Genomic DNA, 15053 nt, shown 5'->3' with positions numbered 1-15053 from the left:
GTATCAAAGAGGCAAGACAGTCTCTGCCCTTGGCAGAAGGGGGCGGGGGGACAGCACGAGAAGGGGCAGAGGGGCGACGCGTCCCCTAATTCCCTACTCAGGGCGCCTCTCCCCAACCCTGACAACAGGGCCAAGAGGTCTGCTGTACAAAACAGGCCGGGGTCAAGGGTCCAGTCACTGGTGAGCCATCGAGCAGGGAGGAGGCCAGGCCAGCCCCAAAGCTACTTCCAGCCCCAGCTGCAGAGGCCAAGCGCCATCAAGACAGGAGTCCAAGCGCTGCCTCCAGAGCCTGCCTGTCTTGGCTCAGAGTCCACGTGGACAGGGCCCCAGTCAGCATCTGACCAGAAGGCCCTGTGCTTTCTTCCTCGGTGCAGCTCAGACTCCTTTGGGAGAGATGGGACCAGGCTGCAGCAGGAGCAGAGAGGCCCCAGGGAGGCCGGTGGGGCCTGGAGCTCTGTGATGAGATGATGGAACCACCATCGGCCAAAAAAAAAAGATAGGAAAGAGTCCAGTTTGCTGCCCTGGAGCAGTGTCTTGGATAAGTTTCTGCAGGAGGCGGGAACCAGAGGCGGCGAGGATAGAGCCAGGCAGCAGCCCTCCAGACTGAGGGAGCCTGGTGGGGGAACCACGGCGTCTCCTTCCCCTGAAGACTCTGCAGGGCCCTGGCCAGGCTGGAGGGGAAGAGGAGGCCAGGGACTGGGGGCTGTCTCCCTTAGGTCAGTTGAGGGAGGTGCAGACCCAGACCCTCCCAGGCTCTGTAGGGCCTCTCCCCTCCCTCAGGCTGCATCCCAGCCCCAGCCTCTCTTCAAAGCCCGGAGCTCGCAGGCAGGTAGCAGGTGAGGTCAGTCCAAGATGGGGGTCTTCCCTCAGAGCGTGAATGGAGGGATGAGAGGGCAGGAGACAGGACAAGCTGAGGGCAGGTCAACTCCTGGGCTGTGATCCCGGCCTTCAGGGTCCCTGTGAGTGAGCGACGGGACAGGGGAGGACTCCCCATCCAGAGACATCACCCCCTGGCCGCAACACAGAGCTTACTGTAGAGCCCACAAAATCTAAGAGAGAGAGAGAGAATTGGAGAAAGTCAGAGGCCACCCAGCACTGGGGCTCCGTCAGCCACTCCTCAGGGCAAAGCTGGGCAGAGGGGTGAGCTGCCCAGGTTCTGAAATGCAGCCAACCCTGACTAGCTGGAAGGCCTTGAGCCAGCCATTCGACCTCTCTGAGCCCCAATTTCCTCATCTGTAAAATGAACATAATAGCCTACTTCTTCACAGAGTGATTCTGAGGGGTTAAAAAGATGTAAATAATGCCAGCCGAGGGCTTTGAACAGTGTTTGGCACATAGTAAACAGTGGAAATGACACCAAAGTATAGCTTACTTTTCTTCCAGAGGTCTTTGGCTCAGAACTGAATGCTGAGGCTCACTCACCTTGAGCTCCCAGTGAGGGAAGGAAATCCCCAGATGCTGAAGGAAGGCAAACTGGGGCTCCCTTATGTCACTTTTAACACTGAGCTGTTAGGGCGCTTTGGGGAGGAAGGAGAGGACGCTGAGCGGGCCAACCTCACACCAGTCACAACCCCAAACCTCTTCGGAAAGGCCACGTGGCTGTCTTAGTCTTGCACTTCTGGAAGCTGCCACCAGAGGGCAGGCTCCGACCTCACACCAAGACCATAGAAACCACCAGGTGCCAGTGTCTCCAGGGACAGGAGCCTCAGAGAAGGACAGCAGCCCAGGAGGGCCCTGAAAAGGGGACTGGCAGCAGGGAAGAGCCTGGCCTTTGGACTTGGACCTCAAATCCTGGCTCCACCACTTAGGTAAGCTTGGGCAAGTTACTGGACCTCTCCAGACCTCGGCTTTCTCATTTATAAAATGGTGGTCATAATGCCGGCCTGATGGGGAGCTGTGAGGAGTGACAGCTTTCACTGAGCATTCACCACTGCCCCGTTATAGGCACAATCTTTCTTCCTTGCAGGACAGCCCTGTTAGGTGGTTCCATTCTCACCACCCTCGTTTTTTGTTTTTTTTCCCTTCATTTTTCTTTCAGTTTTATTGAGATATAATTGACATACAGTACTCCAGAAGTTGGAGATGTACAGCAGAATGACTTGACTTACATTTTGTGAAAGTATTAGCAAACAATTTTTTTCTAATTTAATAAACACTTTATATAGCAGTTGGTAACCTCCATTTAAAACATGTTAAATTTACCAAACATAACATTACCTGAAATGGGCTGTGAAACCCTCAATATTATTTGGTGCTCTGAAACTTTTTACATAAACCACAGTTGGGGGAGTGCTGATTCATGAGACAAATTCTGCTCTTTTCTTCTTTCTCTTACTCCACTGTCACCACCAACACATGTTAGACTGGAGGCTGAGCCCTCCCTGTCATGGGGAGGCAGAGGAGGAGGCCTCGTGGTGAACATGGACTGGGACAAGGGTCGGCAATAGATGCCTCTAAGATGTGAAACATCTGACTTGGATTAGGAGGCTTCTCAGGAGGATGAAATGAAAGGGTTGTTCTGAAGCTGGAGCACCTCTCCCCATCCCTTGTCCCATCTTATGATGACAGTTCTGAGGGGTTGGTCTGGAATGTGCATAGATGGTGGGGACTGGGGGACAGTGCAGGCCTGGACTGGGCTCAGGTGGGGTGAGTCAGGTAGAGTCTGGGTGTCAGTGCTTAGCACTGGGTCAGGTGTCCTTCCGGTCATCCGGTGTGCCTGTTTGTATCCAAGTCCAGTTGTACTTGGAAGAGGATGGAGACTATGGACCACCCCATAGATCAGGTCTCTGAGTATCCTCGGGGGATAAAAAGGACCTGAGTCTTACTTTTTTTTTTTCACCACCCTCATTTTAGGTAGTGAAGGAAACTGAGGCTCAAAGAGGTGAATTCATTTCTTAGCTCAACCTGCTTCCAACACAGAAAACCTGCCTTCACAGTCCAAGGGTATTCACACCACAATACTAGAGTAACTCCTGCCAAAGGAGATAATAACCCTCACTGTCATTATCCCCATTTTACAGATAAGAGGCTCCAAGAGATGAATGTAATTAAAGGAAAGTGATGAACATACACCCAGCGCACGCTACGAGCTCAAGGAAGGGTGAGACGACGAAATCCGATTTCCCATGGCAGAAAACGGGCACCCAGACAGACAGGGTGTCTCCCCTTTCTCTAGGGGCAGCATGGGCCCCTGGGTCAGAGGACTGACCTTCCTTTAGAGAGCAATCTGGAATTATCATTGCAATTGTGAGTGTGCAATTCCACTTCTGGAAAGACACCAAGAAAACAGAAGGCAAGGACAAAGGTGGTCATTGTAGCATTGCCAGTAATAGTAAAAACCTGGGAACCTCCCTGACAGCCCCACAAGGAGAACAGGTAAGAAACTGTAATTCCTTCGTCTTATGTAATGCCAGGCACTGGATAAAAAGGACAAGATGGCTCTCCACAAAATGATAAAGATCTTTAAGACGTGCTCTAGAGCTGAGCGCAAAAAGCAATCTGAGGATTTGTCTTGGACAGATGCCTCTCCTATATTAGCACATAACACTACCATATATTTCGCAAAGGGACATACGTAGATACACAGGTAAGCATCTGATAACAGTGGTTATCCCTGAGACTCTGGCCTTAGGTGTCAGCTTTTTCTTTATTGTATATTAATGTTACCTGATACATATGAAAGTGTATGTGTACTATACTAGGTATAAAGCATACTGCACCAAACATCTGTGGGCTCACCATGCAAGTACTTAACTCGCCAATAGTCTGTACACAGCCACCTGTTCCCCCACCTCATGTCCTTGCTTCCCTGCTTCCATCCCAGCTACAGAGAACCACCATGTACCTTTTGTATTGATCATTTCTTTGCTTTTTTAAAAAACACGCAATATTACCATATATATATATATATAAACTCTATTTAGCATAGTGTTAGTTTGTTAACTCAAAAAAATTATCTCACTGTCATCTTCTGGAATTATATTTTTTCCCCTCTCAATATTATGTTTCCATTCATTCCATTACATATAACACGTTCATTCATTTCCACAGTTGTAAACAATTCTGTGATGTGAATGTATCACCATATATTTATCCATCCTCCTGTCAATGGCCATTTAGGTGGTTTTTAGTGTTTGCTATTTTGAAACTGCGGCCAAGAGCATTCATGTACATTTCTCCTGGGTTTATACTCATGGGAGGGTTTGCTGGGTCAGGCGTGCAAATGCTCAGATTTGAGGGATAACCTCCAACTGTCTCCCCGGCAGTCGGCCTCTCTGTTAAGATTTCCACCATGTGCTTCACTTGACTTTGAAGGTGCGCGGGGCCGGCCTCGCCCACCTCCGCACCCCGCGACCGCCAGCGGCCCACCCGGAAGTGCGCGCCTGCTCACCTTTGTTCTCCTGCTTGAGCTCCTCCTGCAGCAGGTCCGTTTGCCGGTTGCCCAGCACGAAGGCAAGGAAGGAGAGGATGAGGGCGTTGAGGATGCCGATGATGGCCAGGATGTACGCCCAGCGCACCGAACAGTCCCCCAGGGAGTACTTCCCGGTCTTGGCCCCACACATGTCCCGGATCGTCTCGGCGTCCCAGCCGTCGGGGAAGATCATGCAGCCCAGCACAAGGCACAGAGCTGAGGGGGCGCCAGGCCGAGCCCACCGCCAGGGTCAGGAAGGAAGAGAGAAGGGGAAGATTACTTCCCAGAGCCTGAGGACCACCAGGAGGCCCCCTGAGGCTGGGCCCCGCTCCCCCGCACCGCCCATCAACCCAAGAGCTTGTGAACCACCTCCTGTGGATCCAGAAACTCTAAACCCTGGGAGGGCCTCATGCCTTGGCGAGCAGAAACTTTCCAAAGCACAATGCCATCGCCTGCCCCCATCAAATCAACTCCTCCTCCGGTAAGCCCTTCTGGAAATAGGAGAAAATAGCAAACCAGGGTCACCTCCTTCAGCTCCCTTTAGCATCTTGGCCATGCTTGCCCTCTCCCATCCTCACCATTCTTTCTATTTTTTGTCATTTACTCAACAACTTTTTATTGAGAGCCATTTTCCGGGCTCAGTAGGCCACCTCCAGCTGTGACCTTCCCCTCCTGGCAGTGAGTTTGTGACTATGTCCACTGGCTTTATGTTGCCCTTTTTAGTGCCTGACAGTCCACCAGCAACTGGGTTACTGTGTCTGAGACCTGAGGTCACCACAAGGCTCAGGTTGGGGCAGAGGGGCCCTTGACCCCCCGCCAGGCCCACAGGTGCTTAACCTGGGTTTTAGATGACAGTGATGACAAAGTGGGAGTGGCGGTCAGTTCTGCCCACTGTCTAGGAGGTGCATCTCGTTGCCAGGGTGGGGAGAGGGACACCTGGCTTTGCCATCTCTTTCCCTCATCTACCGTACGAGGAAGTGCTCCCCACGGCACAGACTCTTCCCTGCCTCGAGTTCTGCCTCCCCTGGCCTCACCCCGACCTTCTAACAGGACAGTCCTTCCGCACTCCCCTAGGGTGCACTCCTTATACGGACACAGGGCGCCCCTGACAGCACTGTGATCACACACACACACACACACACACACACACACACACACACACACACACACACACACACACACACACACACACACACACACACACACACGTTGGAGCAGGCCTTCCTCCCCTCTCCAACGCGCTCGCCTTCTCCAAGACAATTCTTAGCTCGAGTGAGAGACACCTCTAAAAAATGGCTGGGGAAAAGAGCTTGTGGCAAAGGGAATGGCGAATGCAAAAAAGTCCTGAGGCAAGAATGAGCTTGGTGAGTTAAAGAATTCAACAAGTTTGAAGATGCCCTTTAGATACCCAAATGGAGAAGGAAACTCAGGGAGAAATCAGGGCTGGGGATATAAATGTGGGAGCTGTGGGCATGTAAATCCCTGGGACTGGACGTTATGGGGAGAGGAGGAGCCTACGGAGAGGGCTTGACCCAGCCACCTTCCCATATTTCCCTAACACTTTTCAGGACCCTCCAGGACCCTGGAGAGGGGAGGAGGGTCAAATGCCAGGGATGGAGGAGTGGGAGACGAGGCGCCTAAGTCCTTCACATCTGCAGGGTCCTTTGAGGAGGAGGGGGAGCTGCACTCCCACCTCCCCGTCCTCGGCCCTGAATCTCCAGCTTGAGGCAGGGGTGAGGAAAGAGCCTGGGAGGGGCAAAACCCACCCAGTCCCTCCTTCTCCTCTCCCCGGTACAGTGTTTCCTCTCCTGCCCAGAGCATCCCCGTCGCCATGGAAACCGCGGCAGTATCCTGCAGGTGGTCCTCCTCCCTCTGCAAGCTCAGCGTTCCAAGAGGTTTTCTCCAGGGGCTCTGCGCCTGCACGTTCGCTCTGTCTCGCTGCCTCATCACTCACGTGTCTCTCTAGTCGTGTGTCTCCATTCCTTTCTCTTCTCCACCCTTTTCATCTTTTTTTGCCTCTCTCTCCACACCCCTCCCCCTCTCTCCAGCTAGTCTATACGGTGCTTAATCCTCAGTCTTGACCCTCCCTCTTCCCTTTTCTCCTTAGATCTCAGCATCTGACATTCATTTAACACCCCTCCTCTTCTCCCTGCCTTTTCTTGCTTCTCTTCCTTCCCTTTATCTATCCCCTTGCCCTTTCCTCTCTCTGCCTCTCCCTTCATGTATTCCACAAATAAATTCTGAGTGTCTTCTATGTGTCAGGCATTATGCAGGGTGCTGGGGACACTGCCAGCCATGGTTTCTCGTCCTCAGGAGCGGAGGTGTGTGGAGACGAATCAAATCAAATCAACACACAAATAGAATATTTATACATGTCAGGGAGCGACTGGAAGGCGACCCAGGATGACAGGGCACTCAGAGAAGGCGTGGGGGGGGGACCTCTCTCTCCATCTCTCACTCACTCTCTCTGCCTCCTTTACTCTGCAGTGTTTTAGGTGGTGGCTATGGGGCCCCAGAGGCTGCTCTGGGAACGACAAACACCCAGAAGTAAAGCAAGTGGAGAAAAACCAATCAGACAGGTTTCCTGAGACCTGGGGCAGGAGAGGAAGAGACTTCTAGGGACAGCATAGACGAGGTAGGTGATCAAGAGGCTCAACGATCAGGAGGTGGAATAACTAGAGACAAGGCAGCCTTCAGCATCCTCATGTGCTGGATGAGGAAATCACGGCTGAGGTCTCTGGAGTCCAAGTTCAAGTCTCTTGGAAATAATGAGCTGGCTGAAGAGCCACCTGCTATAAGGCATAGACATAGGTGCAGGGTGCAGGGTGGGGTAAGTGGGGTGTATTGTGGGATGTACAGCATCACCCCTGGCCTCTACCCACCACCCACAGTCATAGTGGTTAAAAAAAAAAAGAGTCTTAAGACACTGTCAAATGTCCCCTTGGGGGCAAAGATGTCCCTGGTTGAGAACCGCTGGTCTAGGGGAAGGGGCCCTCGGATGGGGCACCGATATCCAATCACCCTAGAGTCAGCTGACTTCCCAAGCAGCCAGGTGGTGTTGGATAAATTTAAGATTAATAATATTACTGTTATTAATAATATGATAACGATAACAAATAGTATTGAGTGCTTAACTATGTGCCAGGGTGTGAAGCTCCTAACATGCATGATCTCATTTAATCCTATAACGAATCTGAGGCTCAGAGGAACTAAGTAGCATCGTATCCATGTCACACAGCTAGGAAGTGGCGGGCTCCGTATTCAAACCCAGACAGGTCTTTATTTAATGTTTCTCTCTGAATAGACTCACTTTTTCTTTGGCCGTGCCACGCGGCTTGTGGGATCTTAGTTCCCCAACCAACCAGGGACTAAACCCAGGCCCTCAGCAGTAAAAGCTCGGAGTTCCAACCACTGGACCGCCAGGGAATTCCATAGACCCACTTTTTAACTGAGAGGCATTTACTTTAAAAGTAAGCTTTATATCACTATGAAAGAAAAGGAAACCAGGATCACTTACCATAGATAGAAGGCAACTATAAACATAAGTATAGTAAAAACAAAACATTGTTCTTAGGTTCTAGCTGGATACTTTTACCTGCCAAATGATCTGAGACACCTCAGAGTGCCTTAAAAAGGAAGGAAATTCTGATACATGCTACAATGTGGAGGAATCTTGAGGACATTATGCTAAATTATATGAGCCAGTCACAAAAGGTCAGATACTGTATGATTCCACTTACAGGAGGAACCAAGGGCAGTCAGATTCCTAGAGGCGGAAAGTAGAATACTGGTTGTCAGGGACTGGGGGCGGGGCACGGGGAGTTAGTGTTTAATGGGGACAGAGTTCTGCATGTGAAAAGAGTTGTGAGGACAGATGGTGAGGGTGGCTGCACAACAGTGTGAATGCTCTTAATGGCACAGAACTGGACATCTAAGAATGGGTAAAATGGTAAATTTTATGTTATGTGTATTTTACCAAAAAAAAAAAAAAAAGAAAGAGGAAGGAAGGGAGTGAGGAAGGAAAGGGAACACAGAAAATGACACGACGTATTCTCCTCGTGGATGTGTATGTAAATGCACACAAAAAGATCAGGAAAGATAGAAATTACGTTTATAACAATGGTGGCCTCTGGGCAGGGAGCGGGTGGGGACTTTAGCCTGTTTGTAATGCTTCAGCTTTTCACGGAGTGAATGTATTCATGTATTACTCATAAAATTTAAAAAACATAATTTAAAATATTGGTTTTTCAAAGAATCCACATATATACATATGTAAGCTTGCATGTCTATAAACATTTCTGGAAGAATACAGAAGCAACTTAATGATGGGAACCTCTGAAACACTGCCTAGGGTGGAGGAGGAAAGGAGGGAGACGCTTTTTATTCTCTGCCCTCCTGCACTGTTGGAAAGTGTTTAACGTTTGCATATATTACTTTTATGATAAAAATGATAATATTATGTCCAGTCCTTTGCCACCTATGTCTGGCCATGAAATCTTCTTACACTTTTAAAATATAATTAAGCAACTAAAGGAAAGTTAAAAGGAAAAACAATACTTGAGTTTGGGTAATGAACCCAGGATGAGACTAAAAAAGTGATGAAGTTAAGAGAAAATATACAATATACGTGGGTGTTTGTTTCCTTTAAAGCTTGTGGTGTAAATGTGCCTTTATGTAAAGCTTTTTAATTATGCATTTTATGCTTAGCTATTTTAATAGAGTTTTATTATGACACCATTACACTATCCTCAAGGGACATACACTGAGCCGATCACTCCTAAAGGGAGGGTTTTGTTTATGCTCAGCTGTCCCCTCCATGCCTAATGCACCCCAGCTGCTACCCATTACTAGGGGGTCAGATTGGATGTCCCCCAGGGCTTTCTGTCCCTGAGCAGACTCCAAAGAGGCTTGATATGGACTGAACTGTGTCCCCATGAAAGTCATATTTTGAAGCCATAAACCAATGTAAGAGTATTTGTGGAAGGGGCCTTGGAGAGGTAATTAGCGTTAGATGAGGTCATGAGAGTGGGGACCCATGATGGGATTAGTGCCCTTACAAGAAGAGATACCAGAGAGCTTGCTCTCTCCCTGCACCTACCACCTGAGGACACAGCAAGAAGGTGGCCGTCTGCAAGCCAAGAAGAGGACTCTCACCAGAACCAGACCATGCTGGTCTGGAATTCTAGGTCTTGGAATTCTACTTTCCTGAACTATGAGAAAATAAATGTAAGCCACCCAGTCTATGGTATTTTGTTATGGCAGCTATATGCAACAACTTGGATGCCTCTTAGAGTCATAACATTGGGGAAAACTGTGATTCCATTTATATAACATTCACACTGATAACCCTGGTTACTTCTAAGGAGGGGATTGAGGAACCAAGGACAGGACAGGACGGAGACCTTGCACTGCTAACCTGCTACACCTTTTGAATTCAGGACCACGTGAATAACTTACCTACTGAAATCTTAAGGTAGGTGGGAGTTGACCACTAATAAGTGACTATTGCCAGAGATTTTTTCACTCACTTGGAATGAAATAATTGAAGCAACAAAGAATTGCAATGCACAAGCCAAATGGAACTCACAGAAATAATGAATTAATCACAAAAAACCCATAAAACTGAAAATCTCTAGACCCCTTTTGACTGAGCTTGCCAATTTCTAGGAATTTATTCTAAGAAAATGCTCAAGGATCTGCTCTAAGATTTAGCTATGAGGATGTCTATCACATCTTTATTTGCAAGAAAGAGAAGAAGGAAGAGAGGAGGAAAAGAAGGGAGGAGGAGAGGGAGAAATAAAGGAAGGGAGGAAAGAAAGAAGCAACTAATTATCCAACAACACAGGAATATTCTTTCATACCATGGAATACTACTCCCCTATTAAACTATACTGAGGAAGATTTAATGATACAGAAAATACTTATGATATGTTAGGTTTCAAAAGGATGTGAAAAATAATGTGCAATATAATTTCATTTTGGGAAGAAATACTTACATAGTTATAGCAAATAGTTATATAAAATTTACCACATCAGGAACTATGCTAAGTATTTTACACACATTACTTCATTTAATCCCCACAACACTCTGTGGAGTAGGTACTATTATTATCTTCTTTTTACAGTTGAGGACACAGAGGCACAGAGAGGTCATCCAAGTTATCCAAGGTCACACAGCTGGTAAGTTACAGAACCAGGATTTGAACCCAGACAGTCTGGCTCCAGAGCCTGCTCATAACCAGTACTCTATACTGTTATGACTGCAGACCAACAGTTAAGTTGACTGTTTCTGGGAGAGTGAGATTATGTGTGTAATCTTGGTCATCTATATTCTCCAATTTTTGTACAAAGAACACGATAATTTTACAAAGCTGTAAAAGTCCTAGAAAAGGTGAGATATACAGAGGAGCAGTATAGCACAGAATGCACGGATGGCTGCTCATATCCTGTATCTTCTATGAGTCCCTTCCTCACATTTAGGAAGGTTTTTCTAGAAAGAACCAGGCTGATTTGGGGGCTGAGAGAAGCCCGGAGAAGGACCTGTGTCGGCACCACGACCACAGCTTTCCAAGGGAGCGCCTCCCCAGGCCTGGTGCACTGGGGGGCTGTAGGGAGACACCCCCCACACACACACCCTAAGAAGGAGGTTGTCCTCACGTCCCTCGCACCAGCTCTGTCCTGCCCCCCAGGGCAGAGGCTTATCGTACAAGGGAGACCAGACCTCTCCTAACAGTCAACCCTGCCCACTGGATTTGAAGATCCAGGCCCAATCTTAGTGCCTCCATCAGCTGGGGAGCTCGGAGGGGACGGGACTCTCGTGCCTGGGCTCCCTACATCCCATCCAGCACCCAGATTACGGGGACACCCTGACTCCTCCATTTCCCTCACCCCCAATCCAGTCCACTTGCAAGGCCGACTGTCTTGACCTCCAAAAAATATCTCGGACTGACCTCTTTTCTCCATCTCCACTGCCACCATCTGTCCAAGCTGCCATGATCTCCCTCCTGGAAGACCGCAGTGGCCTCCTAACTAGTTTCTCTGCTCTCATCCTTGCCCCATCATCTGTTCTCCACTCAGCATCCAGAGTGAGCTGTCAAAAGCAGATGGTGCCATTCCCCTGCTCAACACCCTTCAAAAGCTTCCCACTACGCTCAGGATAAACCCTGATGCCTGGTCCTGGCCTGTGTGACCCACAGGCTCACCCCACTTTCCCCCACGCCATCCGGCGTCTCGATCCGTACACTCCAGCCACCCTGGGCCTGCCTTCTAACCCTAACCCTAACAACATTTCTAGTTCAGCCCCCCCGGAGGGCTTGGCACTGACTGTTCCCTCTCCCTGGGACACTTCCTCCAAGCCATTCAGTCCCCGGCTCGTGGTTCCTGATCTTGAGGAAACTACTGTTTAGTAGGGGGACAGTTAGGAACACAAATAATTGTGTCTGTTGTCACAGATGCTGCTATGGAGAGATGGGACACACATCACTTTGTGTGGTAATTATTTGGAAACAGTATTTACTCCACCACCCCTGGGCCCAGCCTGCATGGAGCCCACACACAGCCTCTTGACAACCTTTGAATCCGCTGCCTCCCCCACTACCCGGGCTCGGCTCTGCCACACTCATCTCCAGGGCTCGGTCAGAAACCTCCCGCCGCTCTCCCCGCATCCTGCCTCACTCCTCCAGTCTGGCCCAGGCCGATCCAGGTGGCTCCATCCCTTCCCCGTCCCTCTGGCTCCTCCAGGCAGCCGTCCTTTCTCAAGGCTGTTCTTCTCAGTTTCTCTGTTGCTAATCTGAGCAGCTGCTCTGGCGCCTCACTCCAAGCCGCCTTTTCTGGCTCCTCCTCGACCTGCATCTTAAAGGTTGGTGTTTCGAGGCTGTCTCCTCTTTTCCCTCTACATGCTCTCCCCGGGCAATTTCACCCACACTCAGACTGACATCTAACATCTCCAGCTGAGACCTCTTTCCTCGGTTCGAGGCCAGAATAGCCAACAGCTGGTCAGAGCCCTCCTCCTGTGGGTCTCATAGGGACCACAAATTCAGCATTTCCCAGACTGAGCGGATCTCCCTGCTGTGTCTTTTAGGAATGTCATTCCAAGACCAAATCGTTCAACGAGAGGACCTTGGGTCATGTGCAAGGCCTGCCTGTCCTCACCCCGCCCCACACACACACACCTACTGGGCTCCTAAATAGGTCTCCAGTTTTCTCCTCCTCCCGTCCCCCGGCCTCAGCCCCTCTCACCTGGACCACTGCCACTGCTTTCCCCCCAGGCTCCTGGTCTCCCATCAGGCCTCCATCAGTCCCTTCCCTGCAGCAACTGCCCAAGGCATCTTTCTTTTTTTTTTTTTTTTATTTATTTATTTTTGGCTGTGTTGGGTCTTCATTGCTGCTCGCAAGCTTTCTCTAGTTGCCGTGAGCGGGAGCTACTCTTCGTTGTGGTGCGCGGGCTTCTCATTGTGGTGGCTTCTCTTGTTGCAGAGTATGGGCTCTAGGCATGCGGGCTTCAGTAGTTGTGGTGCGTGGGTTCAGTAGTTGCAGCTCGCAGGCTCTAGAGCGCAGACTCAGTAGTTGTGGCGCACGGGCTTAGTTGCTCCGTGGCATGTGGGATCTTCCTGGACCAGGGCTCGAACCCGTGTCCCCTGCATTGGCAGGCGGATTCTTAACCACTGTGCCACCAGGGAATTCCCCAAGTCATCTTTCTAAACCCACATCTGGCCCTGGTCATTCCCATGCCTACAAGTAATTGCCTATAACCTAAGAATAAGACCCCAAACTTCAAGGCCCAACTTTCAGAGCTCCCCTGCTTTTCCAGGTGTATTTCCCAGTTCTCCCCACTTTTCAACCTTTCCTCCCTGGTTGTAGCACAGACCATGGAATGTTGGAACCAAAGGGTTATGACGAAAGTCACACGACAGCTAATAACAATTGCTATTTGGCAAATTGGGTTTCCTTTCTGCCAGGGTGTGTACACACATTCTCAATCAATCCTTTAACAGCCCCAAGAACTAGTTACTATTATAGTCCCCATTTTCTAGAGGAGGAAACTTAGAGTCAGAAATTGTATAACCTTCCAAAGGACACTTAGTTGGTAATGCCACACTCAGGATTCAAATTCAGGTTGGCTGACTGCTGAATATGCTGCCTCCAAAGGAGCGGGTGGTGGAGCTAGGACTTAAATCAGAGCTTATCATTCAGGGACTTCCTTGGCGGTCCAGGGGTTAAGACTCCACGCTCCCGATGCAGGGAGCACAGGTTCGATCCCTAGTCAGGGAACTAAGATCCCATATGCCGCACTGCACGGCCAAAAAAAAAAGAAAAGAGCTCATCATTCATTCACTCAATAGACACTTATTAAGCACCTACTATGTTCCAACCCAGATTCCTGATCCAGGGCTCTCCTTATGCCATTAAACGGCTCTGGGATAAAAGGTTGATAATGATGAATAACATGAAATGGAATGAAAAGAATAAGAGGCTGTCAGAATAAGAACAGTTCAGCCCTCATCCTCTTGACACCTCCAGCCCATCCTCCCTACCAACAACCAGATCTATGATCTCCCCCCTGCTCAAAACACTCCAAGGCCGTTCTAGGAGCCATACTACACTCAGGAGCCATATAGGAGGGAACTGATGATTTGCTTATGTTGAGAAAAAACAAATTTCACCATGGGGAAAACATCCATAGACAAACTCAAAAAATAAACTGGGAGACAATATTTGTAACATATCACAAAGAGCTAACTTTTTTAATTTATAAAGAGTTCTTACAAATCAAAGAGGGAAAATACCATTAGCTTGGTAGAAAAATATTTCTGAACTGACAGTTTACAGAAAATATACAGGTACACCTTGGAGATATTGCGGGTGCAGTTCCAGACCACCACAATAAAGCAAGTATCACAATAAAGCGAGTCACGCAGATTTTTTTTGGTTTCCCAGGGCATATAAAAGTTATGTTTACACTATACTGTAGCCTATTAAGTGTGCAATAGCATTATGTCTAAAAAAATATACTTTATAATACTTTAAAATACTTTATAGCTAAAAAAATGCCAAAACAATTACAAAGATCACTGATCACAGATCACCCATAACAAATATAACAATGAAACAGTATGAAATATTGTGAGAATTACCAAAATGTCACACAGAGACACAAAGTGTAGCAAATGCTATTTGGAAAAATGGCACCGATAGACTTGCTCAACACAGGGTTGCCTCAAACCTGCAATTTGTTAAAAAAAAAAAAAAAAAAAAAAGGCAATATCTGTGAGGTTATTCACTAAAGTGAATTGCAATAAAATGAGGTCGGCCTGTATATATAAAAGATGCTCAACCTCATTCATAAAAGAAAGACAAATTACTACCATAAGAGAGTACTTTTTCCCATCAGTTTGGCAAAAATAAAATATTTGATAACACAGTTGGGAAGAATGCGGGGAAACAGGTACCCTCATACATTGTTGCTGGAAGTGTAACTTTGCATAACTTCCACGGAGGGGACTATGACTGGATCTGTCAAAATTGTAAACGTAAAGACCATTTAATCCAGCAATTCCACTCTAGGTCTTTATTTTATCCTTATACTTACATATGTATCAAATTATATACAACGTCATCCACTGAAATACTGTGATAGCAAGAT

General features: G+C 48.3%; 1 protein-coding gene across 1 annotated transcript in view; it reads right to left on the bottom strand.

Moving 5' to 3' along the window:
• The window catches only part of LHFPL4 (LHFPL tetraspan subfamily member 4), a 28813-nt gene continuing 13760 nt past the window's right edge, over positions 1 to 15053 (bottom strand). The window contains exons 3-4 of the mRNA XM_082639688.1: positions 4391 to 4627; positions 1 to 1049 (exon numbers count right to left, since the gene is read on the bottom strand). Of these exons, the coding sequence (XP_082495814.1) occupies positions 949 to 1049; positions 4391 to 4627 (338 nt within the window). The 3' untranslated portion in view covers positions 1 to 948. The remainder of the gene's footprint in view (positions 1050 to 4390; positions 4628 to 15053) is intronic.

This window comes from Mesoplodon mirus, assembly GCF_964341445.2.
Source record: "Mesoplodon mirus genome assembly, chromosome: 12".
Classification (NCBI taxonomy): Eukaryota; Metazoa; Chordata; class Mammalia; order Artiodactyla; family Ziphiidae; genus Mesoplodon; species Mesoplodon mirus.
This window is presented reverse-complemented; position numbering and strand designations above follow the sequence as displayed.